This window comes from Bufo gargarizans, chromosome 2 (genome assembly GCF_014858855.1).
Source record: "Bufo gargarizans isolate SCDJY-AF-19 chromosome 2, ASM1485885v1, whole genome shotgun sequence".
Taxonomy (NCBI): domain Eukaryota; kingdom Metazoa; phylum Chordata; class Amphibia; order Anura; family Bufonidae; genus Bufo; species Bufo gargarizans.
In genome coordinates, this window is record NC_058081.1 from 713,022,216 (window position 1) to 713,042,728 (window position 20,513).

Below are 20,513 nucleotides of genomic sequence, written 5' to 3' on the forward strand. Positions count from 1 at the left end.
TATACTGATCTGTATACCGCCCTCTATACTGATCTGTATACCGCCCTCTATACCGATCTGTATACCGCCCTCTATACCGATCTGTATACCGCCCTCTATACTGATCTGTATACCGCCCTCTATACTGATCTGTATACCGCCCTCTATACCGATCTGTATACCGTCCTCTATACTGATCTGTATACCGCCCTATATACCGATCTGTATACCGTCCTCTATGCTGATCTGTATACCGCCCTCTATACTGATCTGTATACCGCCCTCTATACTGATCTGTATACCGCCCTCTATACCGATCTGTATACCGCCCTCTATACTGATCTGTATACCGCCCTCTATACTGATCTGTATACCGCCCTCTATACCGATCTGTATACCGCCCTCTATACTGATCTGTATACCGCCCTCTATACTGATCTGTATACCGCCATCTATGCTGATCTGTATACCGCCCTCTATACCGATCTGTATACCGCCCTCTATACCGATCTGTATACCGTCCTCTATACCGATCTGTATACCGCCCTCTATACTGATCTGTATACCGCCCTCTATACTGATCTGTATACCGCCATCTATGCTGATCTGTATACCGCCCTCTATACTGATCTGTATACCGCCCTCTATACCGATCTGTATACCGTCCTCTATACCGATCTGTATACCGCCCTCTATACTGATCTGTATACCGCCCTCTATACTGATCTGTATACCGCCCTATATACCGATCTGTATACCGTCCTCTATGCTGATCTGTATACCGCCCTCTATGCTGATCTGTATACCGCCCTCTATACTGATCTGTATACCGCCCTCTATACCGACCTGTACACCGCCCTCTATACTGATCTGTATACCGCCCTCTATGCTGATCTGTATACCGCCCTCTATACTGATCTGTATACCCCCATCTATACTGATCTGTATACCGCCCTCTATACTGATCTGTATACCGCCCTCTATACTGATCTGTATACCGCCCTCTATACCGATCTGTATACCGTCCTCTATACCGATCTGTATACCGCCCTCTATACCGATCTGTATACCGCCCTCTATACTGATCTGTATACCGTCCTCTATACTGATCTGTATACCGCCCTCTATACTGATCTGTATACCGCCCTCTATACTGATCTGTATACCGCCCTCTATACTGATCTGTATACCGCCCTCTATACCGATCTGTATACCGCCCTCTATACTGATCTGTATACCGCCCTCTATACCGATCTGTATACCGCCCTCTATACCGATCTGTATACCGCCCTCTATACCGATCTGTATACCGCCCTCTATACCGATCTGTATACCGCCCTCTATACTGATCTGTATACCGCCCTCTATACTGATCTGTATACCGCCCTCTATACTGATCTGTATACCGTCCTCTATACTGATCTGTATACCGCCCTCTATACCGATCTGTATACCGCCCTCTATACCGATCTGTATACCGCCCTCTATACCGATCTGTATACCGTCCTCTATACCGATCTGTATACCGCCCTCTATACTGATCTGTATACCGTCCTCTATACTGATCTGTATACCGCCCTCTATACTGATCTGTATACCGCCCTCTATACTGATCTGTATACCGTCCTCTATACTGATCTGTATACCGTCCTCTATACTGATCTGTGTACCGCCCTCTATACTGATCTGTATACCGCCCTCTATACCGATCTGTATACCGCCCTCTATACTGATCTGTATACCGCCATCTATGCTGATCTGTATACCGCCCTCTATACTGATCTGTATACCGCCCTCTATACCGATCTGTATACCGCCCTCTATACCGATCTGTATACCGCCCTCTATACCGATCTGTATACCGCCCTCTATACCGATCTGTATACCGCCCTCTATACCGATCTGTATACCGCCCTCTATACCGATCTGTATACCGCCATCTATGCTGATCTGTATACCGTCCTCTATACCGATCTGTATACCGCCCTCTATACTGATCTGTATACCGCCCTCTATACTGATCTGTATACCGTCCTCTATACCGATCTGTATACCGCCATCTATGCCGATCTGTATACCGCCCTCTATACTGATCTGTATACCGCCCTCTATACTGATCTGTATACCGCCCTCTATACCGATCTGTATACCGCCCTCTATACCGATCTGTATACCGCCCTCTATACTGATCTGTATACCGCCCTCTATACTGATCTGTATACCGCCCTCTATACCGATCTGTATACCGTCCTCTATACTGATCTGTATACCGCCCTATATACCGATCTGTATACCGTCCTCTATGCTGATCTGTATACCGCCCTCTATACTGATCTGTATACCGCCCTCTATACTGATCTGTATACCGCCCTCTATACCGATCTGTATACCGCCCTCTATACTGATCTGTATACCGCCCTCTATACTGATCTGTATACCGCCCTCTATACCGATCTGTATACCGCCCTCTATACCGATCTGTATACCGCCCTCTATGCTGATCTGTATACCGCCCTCTATACTGATCTGTATACCGCCCTCTATACTGATCTGTATACCGCCCTCTATACTGATCTGTATACCGCCCTCTATACCGATCTGTATACCGCCCTCTATACCGATCTGTATACCGCCCTCTATACCGATCTGTATACCGTCCTCTATACCGATCTGTATACCGCCCTCTATACTGATCTGTATACCGTCCTCTATACTGATCTGTATACCGCCCTCTATACTGATCTGTATACCGCCCTCTATACTGATCTGTATACCGTCCTCTATACTGATCTGTATACCGTCCTCTATACTGATCTGTGTACCGCCCTCTATACTGATCTGTATACCGCCCTCTATACCGATCTGTATACCGCCCTCTATACCGATCTGTATACCGCCCTCTATACTCATCTGTATACCGCCCTCTATACCGATCTGTATACCGCCCTCTATACCGATCTGTATACCGCCCTCTATACCGATCTGTATACCGCCCTCTATACCGATCTGTATACCGCCCTCTTTACCGATCTGTATACCGCCCTATATACCGATCTGTATACCACCCTCTATACTGATCTGTATACCGCCCTCTATACTGATCTGTATACCGTCCTCTATACCGATCTGTATACCGCCCTCTATACTGATCTGTATACCGCCCTCTATACTGATCTGTATACCGTCCTCTATACTGATCTGTATACCGCCCTCTATACTGATCTGTATACCGTCCTCTATACTGATCTGTATACCGCCCTCTATACTGATCTGTATACCGCCCTCTATACCGATCTGTATACCGCCCTCTATACTGATCTGTATACCGTCCTCATACTGATCTGTATACCGCCCTCTATACTGATCTGTATACCGCCCTCTATACCGATCTGTGTACCGCCCTCTATACTGATCTGTATACCGTCCTCATACTGATCTGTATACCGTCCTCTATACTGATCTGTATACCGCCCTCTATACTGATCTGTATACCGCCCTCTATGCTGATCTGTATACCGCCCTCTATACTGATCTGTATACCGCCCTCTATACTGATCTGTATACGTCCTCATACTGATCTGTATACCGCCCTCTATACCGACCTGTATACAGCCCTCTATCTCTATACTGATCTGTATACCGCCCTCTATACCGATCTGTATACCGCCCTCTATACTGATCTGTGTACCGCCCTCTATACTGATCTGTATACCGCCCTCTATCTCTATACTGATCTGTATACCGCCCTCTATGCTGATCTGTATACCGCCCTCTATACTGATCTGTATACCGCCCTCTATACCGATCTGTATACCGCCCTCTATACCGATCTGTATACCGCCCTCTATACCGATCTGTATACCGCCCTCTATACCGATCTGTATACCGCCCTCTATACTGATCTGTATACCGCCCTCTATACTGATCTGTATACCGCCCTCTATGCCGATCTGTATACCGCCCTCTATACCGATCTGTATACCGCCCTTTATACCGATCTGTATACCGCCCTCTATACCGACCTGTATACCGTCCTCTATACCGATCTGTATACCGCCCTCTATACCGATCTGTATACCACCCTCTATCTCTATACTGATCTGTATACCCCCCTCTATACTGATCTGTATACCGCCCTCTATACTGATCTGTATACCGCCCTCTATACTGATCTGTATACCGCCCTCTATACTGATCTGTATACCGCCCTCTATACTGATCTGTATACCGCCCTCTATACTGATCTGTATACCCCCCTCTATACTGATCTGTATACCGCCCTCTATACTGATCTGTATACCGCCCTCTTTACCGATCTGTATACCGCCCTCTATACTGATCTGTATACCGCCCTCTATACCGATCTGTATACCGCCCTCTATACCGATCTGTATACCGCCCTCTATACTGATCTGTATACCGCCCTCTATACTGATCTGTATACCGCCCTCTATACTGATCTGTATACCGCCCTCTATACTGATCTGTATACCGTCCTCTATACTGATCTGTTTACCGTCCTCTATACTGATCTGTATACCGCCCTCTATACTGATCTGTATACCGCCCTCTATACTGATCTGTATACCGTCCTCTATACTGATCTGTATACCGCCCTCTATGCTGATCTGTATACCGCCCTCTATACCGATCTGTATACCGTCCTCTATACCGATCTGTATACCGCCCTCTATACCGATCTGTATACCGCCCTCTATACCGATCTGTATACCGCCCTCTATACCGATCTGTATACCGCCCTCTATACTGATCTGTATACCGTCCTCTATACCGATCTGTATACCGTCCTCTATACCGATCTGTATACCGCCCTCTATACTGATCTGTATACCGTCCTCTATACTGATCTGTATACCGTCCTCTATACTGATCTGTATACCGCCCTCTATGCTGATCTGTATACCGCCCTCTATACCGATCTGTATACCGCCCTCTATACCGATCTGTATACTATATACTACATGCTGGTCTATATACTGTCCTATATACTGCTCTGGATGCTGGAATACACACTGTCTAGTGTCCCGAGTTATATACTGTACCTTATACTGCTCTATATAATGTAGGGGTATAATATACTGACTCTGACTTATGAGGGCAGTGCCAGATCTGTCCCTTGATTGGTACAGACGTTGCCTGATGGACCCCACTGATGCTGCGCGCTGTGCAGACAGAGGGGCAGTTATCTTTGGGGGTTATAGTACCTGGGGTGCAGTTGTGGGAGTTACAAGTGCGGCGTAGGGTCAGAGTTGCAGGGCACAGTCGTCCGCCCCGATCCGCAGATACCAGGATTGTCCTGTTCCTCTCCGATATCCCTCCACCACAGCTGATGCTGCACTCACTCCACTCCGACCAGTCGCTGAGCACACAGTCCACTGGGGGAAAGACTAAGTTATAGCGGGTGGAAGAAAAACAGGTTATAGCGGGAAGAAGAAGACAGAGTTATAACTGGAGGAAGAACACAGGGTTATAATGGGATGAAGAAGACCAGGTTATAGCAGGAAGAAAAAGACCAGATTACAGCTGGAGGAAGAAGACCGGGTTATAGCTGGGGGAAGAAGACCAGGTTATAGCTGGGGGAAGAAGACCAGGTTATAGCGGGGAGAAAAAGACCGGATTATAGCTGTAGGAAGAAGACCGGGTTATAGCAGGAAGAAAAAGACTGGGTCATAGCTGGAGGAAGATCCGGTTATAGATGGAGGAAGAAGACCAGGTTATAGCAGGAAGAAAAAGACCGGGTTATAGCTGGGAGAAAAAGACAGGTTGTAACTGGATGAAGAAGAATTGTTTATAGCGGGAGAAAGTGGCCCAGGTTATAGTGGCAGGTAGAATACCGGGTCATAGCTGGAGGAAGATCGGGTTATAGATGGAGTAAGAAGACCAGTTTATAGCAGGAAGAAAAAGACCAGGTTATTGCTGGGAGAAAAAGACAGGTTGTAACTACATGAAGAAGAATGGTTTATAGCGGGAGAAAGTGGACCAGGTTATAGTGGCAGGTAGAAGATCGGGTCATAGCTGGAGGAAAACCAGGTCATAGCTGGAGGAAAACCAGGTCATAGCTGGAGGAAGACCGGACTATAGCTGGAGGAAGACAGGATTATAGCTGGAGGAAGACCAGGTCATAGCTGGAGGAAGACCAGGTCATAGCTGGAGGAAGACCAGACTATAGCTGGAGGAAGACAGGATTATAGCTGGAGGAAGACCAGGTCATAGCTGGAGGAAGACCAGGTCATAGCTGGAGGAAGACCAGACTATAGCTGGAGGAAGACAGGATTATAGCTGGAGGAAGACCAGGTCATAGCTGGGGGAAGACCAGACTATAGCTGGAGGAAGACAGGATTATAGCTGAAGGAAGAAGACCAGGTTGTAACAGCATGAAGAAGGCAGGTTTAAGGCAGGAGAAACTGGAACAAAATATTGCAAGAGGAATAATACGGAATTATAACTGCAGGAAAGACTAGGTTAGAGAGGGAGAAGAAGTGGTTATGTTTTAAGGAAGAAGACTGGGCTATAACTGGAGGAAGAAGAATTAAAGAAGGAGCATAAAGACAGGATTATAGCTGGAAGAAGACGACCAGGTTATAGAGGGAGAAAGTCAACACAAGGGACTCAGCATGACCAGAGCAATGTAGAGACCTATACATGGAGGACACCTGTAGGGGAACATAGGGTGGATATCATGGAGAATATTGCATGGTTACCTGGACACACTGAGGTGTTACATTCCTCCACCTCGTGGGTCTCACTACCACAGGTGACTCCACCCGGACCTCCTTCTGTACAGGTACGGTTCCTCCACCGGTGGCCACTGCCACATGTAACGGAGCAGGAGCTCCAGTTAGACCAGGGTCCATACACAGGGCACAGCAAGTCAGTGCAAGAGAAGGTCCCATTCACACAGGTGCTGAGGAGGGAGGAGTGAAGGCAGAGAGGTCACGTCCTGGGCTGCATTCACATGACCATTTTCAGAACAATGGAAATCCATGGACATATTCACATGGTTGCTTTTATACACATGTCCTGGTTTGGCCTTTTTGACTGATGGCCCCCATTCAATTGAAGGGGGCTGTTTCTTTAATGGCCGTTTCTTTGAAAGCATTTTTTTTTTTAAAGCCATTAAAAAGTGTCTCTTTTACGATTTGAACAGCCGTTTTTTTGCACCGTTACATGGCAAGTCATATGGATTACATGGGTAATCCCATGGGCAGCACAGTGGTTAACACTGGTGCCTCGCAGTGCTGGGGTCCTAGGTTAGAATCTGATCGAGCACAGCTTCTGCATGGAGTTGTTATGTTCTCCCTGTGTTTGTGTGGGTTTCCTCCGGGTTCTCCGGGTTCCTCACACAATGCACTGCACAATATGTCAGCGCTATATAAGGGAGTAAAATGAATAAATAAATCGCACGCCTGTAACTTACCAGTTATTACAGCCAATGCGCACGGTGTCTCCTTGCTCATACTCCACAGTGGAGTTAGAGGTGGGCAGCCCACAGCGACAGTCCATGATTGGTACACACTTCTTATCCTGCAGGAGCCAGCCTTCTGGACAGCGACAACCTAAGACAGAAGGTGTAAGATGACGGGGGATGGGCGATCATCAACAGAGGGTGGAAGATGACGGGGAGGGGATGGGTGATCGTCAACAGAGGATGAAAGATGACAGGGAGGGGATGGATGATTATTGATAGAAGGTGGATCATGACGGGGACAGGTGATCATCAACAGGAGGTGGAAGATGATGGCGAGGAGAAAGGCGATTATCAACAGGAGGTGGAAGATGATGGGAAGGGGACGGGCGATCATGAACAAAGGATAGAAAATGACAGAGAGGGGACGGATGATCAATGATAGAAGGTGGAAGATGGCGGGGACAGGTGATCATCAACAGGAGGTGGAAGATGATGGCGAGGGGACAGGCAATCATCAACAGGAGGTGGAAGATGATGGCGAGGAGACAGGCGATTATCAACAGGAGGTAGAAGATGATGGGAAGGGGACGAGTGATCATCAACAAAGGATAGAAGATGACATGGAGGGGACGGATGATCATTGATAGAAGGTGGAAGATGGCGGGGACAGGTGATCATCAACAGGAGGTGGAAGATGATGGCGAGGGACAGGCAATCATCAACAGGACGTGGAAGATGACAGGGAGGAGATGGTTGATCATTAACAGAAGGTGGAAGATGGCAGAGAGGGGACGGGTGATCATCAACAGAAGGTGAAGTGGAGGGTACGAGTGATCATCAACAGAAGATCGAAGATGACAGGGAGGGGACGGATGATCATCGACAGATGGTGGAAGATGACTGAGAGGGGATAGACAATTATCGACAGAAGGTGGAAGATGACGGGAAAGGGAAGCGCGATCATAGGCATAGGATGGAAGGTTGAAGATGACTGGGAGGGGATGAGCAATCAACAGAAGGTGGAAGGAAGGAAGAATATGACACAGGAGGGGACAGGTGATCATTGACTGGATGGAAGGAAGAATATGAGATGGGAGGGGACGGGCAATCATCGACAGAGGGGGGAAAGAGGAGGCTGATGGGGGAGGGGATCATCACACTCATATCCTGGCACAGACACAGGGACACTCCAGAAATTGAGTGCTTTGTCTTATAACATATAAGTTGTGGTCTTGTACCTGTGCGGCACTGGCCCTGTAGACACTCCACATGATCCCATAGGTCAGCACAAGCGCGCGGACACTGGTTGGCACACACATTTTTGAAAGCCTTCCCACGGTCCTCACAATTCTCCCCTACAGTAAGAGAGATACATAGGTGTCAGTAGGGGGCATCCTTAAGCACCATCAGTAGTGGGCATCCTGGAGAAGTCAGCCTCAGTCTTGCACTCCATCTACATACCTGGGCAGGCTGCTGTGTTACAGCTCTCAGACTGGAACCTGGGACCCTGGCACAGTTTGTTGTCTACAGGATGATGGACATGACGCCATCGTGAGCGAAAGCCGCCGCTGCAGGGCTCCCGGCAGGGACTCCATTCTCCCCATGGACTCCAGTCACAGAGATCTATGGTGGAGGGAGAGGCGTTATAAGGACCACCACACACGTACCTCATGAGTACAGGTCTCAATATATTGGGGTGCATACCATTGCAGATGTGGTCATCGGGGCACAGTCTTTCCTGCGTCATCTCCCCTGAACACTGAGGGAAATCTCCGATCCATGGGAATCCAGTCTGAACATTGAGGCACAAGCGGTGTCTCTGCTGAACTGAGAAGAAGGCCCAGGCCCCGGTGTCATTGTGAGGTGATGGGAGGCAGGGGCTGCACGGGGACCACTCAGACCACTCACTGAGGGCAGCTTCACCTGGAGGTCATGATGAAGATATAGGTCACGGGTGAGACACCAGGTCATGGAGAAGTTAATCAGAGGTTCAATGGCCACTCAGAGACACTGGGGAAATCAGTCTAGAACATCAGCACATCAGGCTGATAGGTTATATATTTTATTAGTATTAGTCCAAAGGAACATAATAACAGTGGATCAGTGTCATCAAAGGCGTAATACAGTGACAACTGGAGTATACAACATCAACACGGATGAGTCTCAGATCAGGAAAGATAATGAGATACGTTTTCAGATAGCGCCATTCCCGACCCCCATTGGACCATCCTACCAAGAATAGGGATCAGCAGGGATCTAATCCTCCCCCAAAACCGCTGTATCGAAGGGCTTGTCCACCACATAGGGAGGGTGCCCGTGCCTCGAGAACAATGCCAGCAAAGGGCTGATGTTTGTGGAAACATTCGGGATCACATCAGGCAGATCTTATAATAATCCTGAAATGGCAACTCCACCCAGATCGACCTTGGAGGGCACCCATTATATTTACCCCCAGTGATTGGGTCCTCCACCTGGTCTGTGTCCACCTGGCCAAGTCTGGGGGAGTTGTCTACATGAACATATAGGGTCACGTATTTGTAGGGGGGACATGTTAAGTACAGCACAGATTAGTCTAGGCGGGGTTAATGGCTGGTGGGTGTGGTTGTTTCCAGGTACGAATCTCTGTTTCCCCTCCCCCGGGCTGAGTTTAACATATAGCATGTCTGCCGCCTTGGTCAGGACAGTGGTCTTCCGACAACTTACCCCAGCAGCTATTCCTGTGACACTTCAGCTCCCCCTGCTGGCAGGTGCTATAAAACACACAGATATTAGTGGTCACCTGACACAGTTACCCTCATGTATCGCACTTACATCTCCTGCATGAATAGCTAGCTCTAATACCCGATCCTCATCATCTGTGGAGGACTTACCATTCCCTGCACCCGTCCTGCACGGTTTGCCCTGGGCTCAGGTAAGTCGTCTGTGACTGAGAGATGTAGAGACAGCCGCAGTCTGCGGGGCGGACACATGCACCGTCCTGCTCCAACAGCCCCTAAGGACAGGAAACAGCCCGTGGTAACTCACCCGACCATATCAGAGTAAGGACATGGGCACATGGTCAGGCTTCTTGCTGCAGTTTTGATAGTGAAAACCAGGAGTGAATTAAAAACAGTCGTATGTGTTTTATACTTCCTCTCCAGATCCACTCCTGATTTTTTGGTTTCCAAACGGCATTAAGAAAAGTGAACATGTGGCCATACTCTATTGCCGTATCATCCAAATCCAGATCCCATCATCCATCCAACACAACTTTCTTATCTGTTCTCACATCACCAAAGAACCTCTACATCCACCCATCAAAGAATGTCATCATCCCCATGATTAAGTAATCTCATCCTCCCCACCACTGAGGAGCCTCAACATCCTCATGGGAGTGATGAGGTTCCTCAGTGATGGGGATGATAAGGTTCCTCGGGGATTTGGGGAATTATGAGGTTGCTCGTGGTGGGCGATGAGGTTCCTCATTATAGAGGGGATGATGACATTCCTCTGTGATGGAGGATGATGAGGTTTCTCATTTTTGTGTGTGTGTGGGTGATGAGGTTTGTTAGTATGGGGATGATGAGGTTAGATAAAATAGGGTATGATGAGGTTCCTCATGATGGGGGATAATGAGTTTCTGCATGATTGGGATGATGAGGTTTCTCATGCTGAGGGATGATGAGGCTCCTCGTGATGGAGATGATGAAGTCTCTCATGCTGAGAGATGATGAGGCTCCTCGTGATGGGGGAAGGTGATGAGGTTCCCCACCCAGAAGTTTAAGATGTGAGTCTCCAGCCATCACAACTCACCGGGGGGCAGTAACAGCCTGGTTGGCATGTGGGTAAGTCCTGACACCCATCTGTCTGGAGTTTAGAGGAACATAGACTGCCACAGGGAGATCCACACGTGTTGAATATAAATGGGGGAGAACAGCTGGACGCTACAACATAAGACAGGGCGGGTTATACATACGTGACACCGGGTCTGTCACAGAACTTATAAGATCACTGTATAATGTGATAGGGCTCACCGGAGCACAGAGACGTGTTACATGACCGAACTTCAGTTCTCGGCTTATCACATGTGTCATCATCAAAAACAGGGCCCAGGGGCTCCCGGTACCGCTGCTGAACTAACGAGTGACAAGAGCAGTCAGACCACGGACCCCAGGAGCAGATCCCTGTCATACAGAAAGAGACAACACGGTAAACAGCCACACGTATGTAACATTAGAGGAAAATACAAGGCATATATGACTGAACAGGCACAAAGATAGTGAAACACAGACATGAATGACCAGTGACATCACTAGAGACCATGAATGACTAGTGAAATCACTAGAAAACATGTTTATGGACAGTGACAGCACCGGAGAACATGTTTATGACCAGTGACATCACCAGGGAACATGTTTATGACCAGTGACATCACCGGGGAACATGTTTATGACCAGTGACATCACCAGGGAACATGTTTATGACCAGTGACATCACCGGAGAACATGTTTATGGCCAGTGACATCACCGGAGAGCGTGTTTATGGCCAGTGACATCACCGGAGAACATGTTTATGGCCAGTGACATCACTAGAGAACATGTATATGACCAGTAAAATCACTAGAGAACATCTTTATGATGAGTGCTATCAGTAGGGAACATGTATGACCAGTGACATCACTAGAGAACATGCATGACCATTGACATCACTACAGGACATGAATCACCAGTGACATCACTAGAGAACATGTATGACCAGTGACATCACTAGGGAACATGTATGACCATTAACATCTCCACAAGACATGAATTACCAGTGACATCACTAGAGAACATGTTTATGACCAGTGGCTTCACTAGAGAACATGTATGACCAGTGACATCACCAGAGAACATGTATGACCAGTGACATCACCAGAGAACAGGTTTATGACCAGTGACATCACCAGAGAACAGGTTTATGACCAGTGACATCACCAGAGAACATGTTTATGACCAGTGACATCACCAGAGAACAGGTTTATGACCAGTGACATCACCAGAGAACATGTTTATGACCAGTGACATCACCGGGGAACATGTTTATGACCAGTGACATTATTCATGTGACTGATGAGTGACATCTCCTGTACCTTCACATGGCTGCAGGTAACAGGCCTCGGTCTGCACCATCTCTCGGCTGTCACACTGTCCATCTGGTGTCTCTGTGTTTGGACAACCACAACGCCATGTTCGACTGTGGAGACCGGTACCACAGCTGCGGGAGCAGAGACTCCAGTCCGTCCACCCACAGGGTTCACTGCCTGGAGGAGAGAGACATAATAGCTAGTGATCAGAGGTGAGCGCTACCATCCATCCCATACCTCCCTGATTCCTACAATCTGCCCCATCCCATCATCCCTTCGAACTGCCCAGTCCCCGTGATCCCTCTCATAGGCCAATCTTCCTGATCTCACCACTCCCCCATCTGCCAGTCCATAGAAGACAGTGGACATAAACACCCATGAAATGTGGCCAGGAGGCCAAAGGGTCAACCAGAGACATCTAACCCCCCACAGTTCGAGATATCAGGTCAGTGCTGACAACAGATGGCCACAGGTTAGTGATATCAGATCAGAGGACATCTCACCCTCACATGGCTTGTTGGTACAGTCCCGTCTCTCTGTGTCTGTGCCCTCGCAGGCTGAGCCATTGTTCCGTGGGGGAGGGTTGATACAGGCCCTGCTCCGGATCTGAACACTGGACCCACAAGTGACAGGACATTCTGACCACGAAGACCACGGAGTCCAGTTGCCATTAACTAGAAGCAGAAGACAGTGTAATGCTGTTATCACGTTCCTCTGGTGTTTAAAGTGTTGTGCCATTTTTGGGGCAGTTCCAGCCCGATTCAGCTCGAGGACTTCTGTTACTCTCCTACATCTTTCTCTGTAGGTAATATACATTGATGAAAACCTCGGCTCTAGCATCACTCAGTAGGTATGACATCATTGTGGGTGTGGCCAGGACCATACAGCACCTTTATTATGGAAATGATTACACATAGAGGAGCCAGGCCCCGCCCCTGAGCTTCCAGGTAAAGATAAATCCATGTATAATAGGAGAATGTTAACCTTATATATGTAGATATGAGACAAGATCAGTAGAAGAGTCCTTACCCCTGCACTCAATGTCCTGGCAGTAATTGCCCTCCGGGGTGCAGATGCTAGAAGGAAAAGCACAGATGGTGAGCGACACATGGCGGGGTCACATACAGACAATAGAGCATGGCTCATACTGACCACTGCTGACACTCCCCCGCCAGCCACATGTCACCCACACTCCACTCAGAGCCATTGTGTGGGCACAGGGTGGGGCACATCTCCAGGTAACATGGGCGAGATTGCTGCTCTGGAGGTGGACACTGACTCCTGCCTGACTCTGGTATGGGAGACCTGTGGACAACAGAAAAACAGACACTATGAGCGTCGGTCCCATCACAAGAAGGCAGCTGCCCATGGGCTCCCAGATGAAAGTGTGTGATGGCTGTGACTATGGAGTGAGCCCCTGCGGGCGCTGAGATTTCTGCAATCCTTGAATGTAAGCCACATTACTGCAAGATTTCCGCAGTGCGAAATGTCCTCAGTCCTGAGGAAATGGAAGGAGATCACTGCCAGTATGAAGGCTGGGACTGGAAAGAGGCGGGGCTTATTCAGAATAGCATACAAGAGGGTGTGAACATTCAGGGCTGTTGGGCCAAAGCTTGGCATTCAGATGATGGGCGTCATGGTCTCCACTCAGACAGTGATGCAGCTTATATTCAGAGGTTGCATATATCTTAGCGCCCCTGGCATTCTCCCGCTCCAGCACTGTGTATTCTGATGATTCAGAATTTACTATTCACATATGACCGCTCCGTCTCATGTCACAATGATGAGCCTCCTCCCCCCAGGGCTAATGGCCACTTTGCATCCTTCAGGTGTGGATTTGTCTTGTAGTCCAAGCCTGGTTCTCAGGCTCAAGAGTTGAGTAAAGCTGGGCAGATGTTGGGGCCCGCTCTGCTTGAAGCCCACCACATGGTGACAATTCTGTGACGATTTAATTGCAGTGCGCTGCGCACCCCCCTCTATAGGTGACAGTGAGGGCAGCACTTGGGGCAGTGGCTGGACGTGTAATGGGGCATTGTTGGGGGCAGTGTAACAGAAGTATTGTTGGGCAGGCACTGTGGTTGGCAGAATACTGGAGGCATTGTTGAGAGGCACTGTAGTTGGCAATGTAATGCGGGCATTGTTAGGGGGCACTGTGGTTGGCAGTGTAATGGATGTTGAGGGGCAGTATAATGGAGGCACTGTAGTAGGGCAATGTGGCTGGCAGTGTAATGGGGTATTATTGGGGGCACTGTGGCTGGCAGTGTAATGGGGGCATTGTTGGGGGCACTGTGGTTGGCTGTGTAATGGGGTATTATTGGGGGCACTGTGGCTGGCATTGTAATGGGGCTTTGTTGAGGGGCATTGTGGTTGGCAGTGTAATGGGGGCACTGTTGGGCAGATACTGTTGTTGGCAGTGTAATGGGGGCACTGTTGGTTGGATACTATGGTTGGCAGTGTAATAGGGGCACTTTAGGGTGGATACTGTGGTTGGCAGTGTAATGGGGGCACTGTTGGGTGGATACTGTGGTTGGCAGTTTATTGGGGGCATTGTTGGAGGCACTGTGGTTGGCTGTGTAATGTGGGCACTTTTGGGTGGCTCTGTGGTTGGCAGTGTAATGGGGGCATTGTTGGGGGCACTGTGGTTGGCTGTGTAATGGGGGCATTGTTGGGTGGCTCTGTGGTTGGCAGTGTAATAGGGGCACTTTTGAGTGAATACTGTGGTTGGCAGTGTAATAGGGGCACTTTTGAGTGAATACTGTAGTTGGCAGTGTAATGGGGGCACTTTTGAGTGAATACTGTGGTTGGCAGTGTAATGGGGGCACTTTTGAGTGAATACTGTGGTTGGCAGTGTAATAGGGGCACTTTTGGGTGGATACTGTGGTTGGCAGTGTAATAGGGGCACTTTTGAGTGAATACTGTGGTTGGCAGTGTAATGGGGGCACTTTTGAGTGAATACTGTGGTTGGCTGTGTAATGGGGGCACTGTTGGGCAGATACTGTTGTTGGCAGTGTAATGGGGGCACTGTTGGGCAGATACTGTTGTTGGTAGTGTAATGGGGGCACTGTTGGGTGGATACTATGGTTGGCAGTGTAATGGGGGCATTGTTGGGGGCACTGTGGTTGGCTGTGTAATGGGGGCATTGTTGGGGCACTGTGGTTGGCAGTGTAATGGGGGCATTGTTGGGGGCACTGTGGTTGGCAGTGTAATGGGGGCATTGTTGGGGCACTGTGGTTGGCTGTGTAATGGGGGCACTGTTGGGTGGCTCTGTGGTTGGCAGTGTAATAGGGGCACTTTTGGGTGGATACTGTGGTTGGCAGTGTAATGGGGGCACTTTTGGGTGGATACTGTGGTTGGTAGTGTAACAGGCACGACAGGGTATTCGGCGAGTCTTCGAGAAGAATACCCGCCCATAGAAGGCACACTGGTGATCACCTGAAGCGTGTCTTGTGGCCAGTTCCACAGGTGGAGGAGCACTGGGACCAGGCAGACCACTGACTCCATGTGCAGTCCGGGCGGGGGCAGCGGTCCTTGCTGCACTGAAGTTGGCCGTGGATGCAGGTGCAGTTATTGCAGTCGTCCCGGAGGGCACTCTGGGGGGTCCAGCTCTGGCCGTGGCTGTCGGTGCAGTCGCACTGAGCGATGGGGACACAGTGTCCGTCCTGCTGCAGTGACCCTGATAACAGGACGAGGAGGTGAGCATCGTCTTGACCGTGAGCCCCCCCCCCCGGTCCATAAGACAGAGACTGACCTGAGGGGCAGCGACACCCCGGCTCGCACACCTCTGCATCCAGGCACACGATCCCCTGCTGAAGGTCCGCACAACGCCGAGGACAACGATTAGCGCATCCAACCTGTTCCATACCTGAGGGGCAACCGTCCTCTACATGGAAGAGACGAAGAGGGCAGACAGTGAGGCATCTGAGAAGAATTAAAGGGCCAGCGCAGTCCCATGTAAATCAAGCTTCCCGCAGTCACATTTTTGTGCAATCACCGGAGAGAACAGCTCCACATTTACTGAAAGCCCCTCTTAATAATGCTGCATTTGGAACTGAGTTGGCAAAGAACTGTGGTATAATTGGTGCCAGTGCCGGGGACCGACAATGACCAGGCCCCTTCTGACAAGCCCCTCCTACTTTGTGAAAAAATAGCAAGACTGGCGGAAAATCACAAAAAGTCGGACATTTTTGTGCAGAACTGTTGATTATTGTACACAAAAAACTGGGCCCCCGTCTATTAGAACGCTGCAGATACGTGGTTTCATCTCATTCTCCGCACCGGCCCTTTAAAGCCTAAGTCATTACGTCTCTGCTCTTACCACAAGGCCTTGGATTGCAGACCCGCACTTGGTACTTCTCACCCACGCACTCCTTTCCTCCATTTTTGGGGGGCGGGCTGGTGCAGGTCCTGCTCCTCACTGACCTCCCTCCACCACACGAACGGTCACACCAAGACCACGGGCTCCACTTGGACCAGCTGCCATTTACTAAGGAGAGAGAGAAGGATGATGTCACCGACCAACACAGTTATGGACTCTGGCACCAGCACTATCAACGCCACTGCTATCACCACAACCAACCCCACCCCAACCACATCACCACCACTGCTATCTCCACCTCCACTATTGCTACCACCACATCACCACTGCTACCTCTACCTCCGCTACTGCCACTACAACCACCCCCACCACTGCTACCACCACATCACCAGCAATGCTACCTCCACTACTGCTATCACCACCACTGCTACCTCCACCTCTGCTACTGCCACCACAACCACCCCCACCACTGCTACCACCACATCACCAGCAATGCTACCTCCACTACTGCTATCACCACCACTGCTACCTCCACCTCTGCTACTGCCACCACAACAACCCCCACCACTATCACCACATCACCACCACTGCTACCTCCACTACTGCTACTATCACATCACCACCACTGCTACCTCCACTACTGCTACTATCACATCACCACCACTGCTACCTCCACTACTGCTATGACCACCACTGCTACCTCCACTACTTCTATCACCACCACTGCTACCTCCACTACTGCTCCCACCACATCACCACCAGCACTGCTACCTCTATCTCTGCTACTGCCACCACAACCACTGCTACCACCACATCACCCCCACTACCGCTATCACCACCACTGCTACCGCCACCTCTGCTACTGCCACCACAACCACCCACACCACTACTACCACCACATCACCACCGCTGCTTCTACTGCAACAACCAACACAGCTGCTACCACCACATCACAATCACCCCACCACTGCTACCACCACATTGCTACCACTACATCAACACCACCACCTCACCACCACTGCTACTTCCACTACTGCCACCACAACCACTCCCACCACTGCTACCTTCACCAATGCTATGGATGGATGGTGTCACTAGCAAACACAGTTATGCACACTGGCACCAGCACTATCAACAACATTGCTGACACCACCACAACCACCCCCACCACTGCTTCCACTGCAACAACCACCACAGCTGCTACCACCACATCAGAACCACTGCTACCACTAACATCACTGCCACCACAACCATTCCCACCACTGCTACCTCCACCACTATCACCGCCCTCTTCCGCCATGATTGCTATCACCACCACTACCACATCACCACCACTGCTTCTACTGCAAACACCACCACCACTGCTATGACCACCATCACTGCCACCATAATCACCCCAACCATTGCTACCAGCACAACAGCACTGCCATCACAACCAGCACCATTGCTACCACCACACCACCACTGCTACTACTACCGCTACCATCACTGCCACCATAACCACCCCCTCCATTTCTACCACCACCATCATCACCCCTACCATTGTCACCACCTCTGTGCTCAGGTACCTGTACAGGCCTGCAGGTTACAGAAGCGGCGCTCCATATGTCCGGTCAGGATGTCCTCACACCATAGGCCTCTGTCACCAGGGGGGTTGTATGTGCGGAGACGTTTCTGCTGCCCAACACCACAAGACCGAGAACACTCGCTCCACTCTGACCATGGGTTCCATGAACAGTTTCTGTCCCTACAGTCGTCTGAGTCACACAGATGAGAGTCTGGACCTGACAAGAGGGAGACGGAGAGGCATACGCTTCAGAGTTACATCCAGTCACATCCAGAGCTGCAGTCACAGCTCTGCTGTTACATCATGTCTTATACTCCAGTCACATCTAGAGCTGCAGTCACTATTCTACTGATATATCATGTAGCAGTGACTGGAGTATAAGAGAAGATGTACCTTGGGTTTGCTTAGCTCTAGGTAAGTTCCTGAAGATCAGGGGACGTGTACTTACTGGTACATTGGGGTAGGTTACACACAGCCTCCTGGAACGACTCTCCTGTACAATTCTTTCCACTAGGGCAGAATCGGGAGCGCGTCTTCACTGCAGGATACCTGACGTCTGAGCAGCTCTTAGAACATGGTGTCCACTGTGACCAGGAACTAAGCTCCTCCGCCGAGCCTGGATGAGATCAGAGGGGTCCCATAATTAATAACTCAGGGCCTCCTGGTAACTGTGTCCTAATAGAGAGAAGCTGGACTGAAAAGCATGGGGAACAAACAGGAGGCTCTGGTGAGATGGGAGGTGGATCTCAGACTCCATTCCACAATGGAGCTGGAGTCATTGATAAGAGCCAGGTCCTTATGGAGTGACTTGTATGAAGCCTACAAGAATGGCGCAGACCATGTGGTCCTGTGACTGGCGGCAGCTTGGCGTGCTCCAGGCCAGAGCTCGTGCTCCACAAGTCTCAGCATTTTCTTTTTCTATAGCTATAAGACCACAGTTCTACCTTTACCTGTGGCTTCCGTGGGCGTCTCCGTGGTTGGTTCTGTTACATCTGGAAGAGAGAACGCACAGGTGATCTGTTAGATATGGAGGTGTACTGGGCGTGGCGCCCTGGGGTGGTATGCACTCACCTCCGCACTCTGCTGTCTGACAGTACTTCATGTCCACATCGGGTCCCTCACACTCTCTCCCTCCATTGGCCGGCGCAGGGTTAGTGCAGTCACGTGATCGTGTCATGTTACCTAGGCCTCCACAGGTCACTGAGCAGGGGCTCCAGGGCGTCCACTGGGTGAAGCCTCCGTCCACAGGACAAGCAGAAAACGTGCAGTTCATGTGGCCGTTCACACACGTGCTGCAGCGCAGACAAAGGTGGATGTAAGAGGACAGGGTTATGGCGATAATATTACCACCAGGCAAGCAAGAAGAGGAAGAAAGGGCGAAAAAGAAGACAAAGGAAAAGAAGAAGTAAGAGGAAGGGGACGATGAAGAACAGAACAAAAAGCAGAAGAACGAGGAAGAAGATAAAAGAAGGAGGAAGAGGTGGAAGAAGAATAAAATGGAGAAGTTGAAGGAGGAGGAGGAGAAGGGAAAAAAAGAGAAAAAGAAAAAGAAGAAAGCAAAAAGAAAGAAAAACAAGGAGGCAGATGGAAGAAGAAAGAGGAAGATGAAAGAAGACAAAAGAAGAAGGAAGAGGAGAAAAAAGAGAAAGAGGAGGAGACGAAAGAAGAAACAGGAAGAAGACAAAAAATAGGACAAATGAAGAAGAAAGAGGGTGAAGATGAACGAAAAAGGAAGATGGAAGAAGAAAGAAAGCAAACATAGGGAAAAAAGAAGAGAAGAAAGAACAGAAGGAAGCAGAAAAGAAGAAGGAAAAACTAGAAAGAGGAAAAGAAGAAGAAAGTTAAGAAATAGAATAAGGAGAAGAAAAAGGATGAAGAGAAAATGACGAGCAGGAGACATGGAGAGGTGGCCCATACCATGAGCTGCAGCCCAGGTGAACCTTGGCTCCTGGCATCAGCTCGTCTCCTGGTCTTGGTGTTGCTCCTTCCTGGATTTTCAGATCGCCAGATATGTGACTCCTCAGTCCATGGAGAACATCCTCTGTCACCAGACAAGGACAGTCCTGACCACAACAGAGGGTGTAATGTCAGAGCGGCATCAGTGAGCAGCGCCTGCTT

The 20,513-nt window shown here is 49.5% G+C and overlaps 1 protein-coding gene across 1 annotated transcript in view; it reads right to left on the minus strand.

Annotated features, from left to right (window-relative positions):
* The window catches only part of LOC122926348 (SCO-spondin-like), a 199,474-nt gene that overhangs the window by 16,075 nt on the left and 162,886 nt on the right, over positions 1 to 20,513 (minus strand). The window contains 22 exon segments of the mRNA XM_044277723.1: positions 5,205 to 5,375; positions 6,702 to 6,904; positions 7,418 to 7,556; positions 8,647 to 8,763; positions 8,870 to 9,031; positions 9,113 to 9,331; positions 10,112 to 10,158; positions 10,279 to 10,400; positions 11,201 to 11,331; positions 11,422 to 11,571; positions 12,520 to 12,690; positions 13,017 to 13,187; positions 13,543 to 13,589; positions 13,666 to 13,818; positions 15,946 to 16,186; positions 16,262 to 16,393; positions 16,829 to 16,996; positions 18,397 to 18,606; positions 18,844 to 19,011; positions 19,346 to 19,387; positions 19,467 to 19,687; positions 20,313 to 20,458. Coding sequence (XP_044133658.1) covers positions 5,205 to 5,375; positions 6,702 to 6,904; positions 7,418 to 7,556; positions 8,647 to 8,763; positions 8,870 to 9,031; positions 9,113 to 9,331; positions 10,112 to 10,158; positions 10,279 to 10,400; positions 11,201 to 11,331; positions 11,422 to 11,571; positions 12,520 to 12,690; positions 13,017 to 13,187; positions 13,543 to 13,589; positions 13,666 to 13,818; positions 15,946 to 16,186; positions 16,262 to 16,393; positions 16,829 to 16,996; positions 18,397 to 18,606; positions 18,844 to 19,011; positions 19,346 to 19,387; positions 19,467 to 19,687; positions 20,313 to 20,458 — 3,331 coding nt within the window.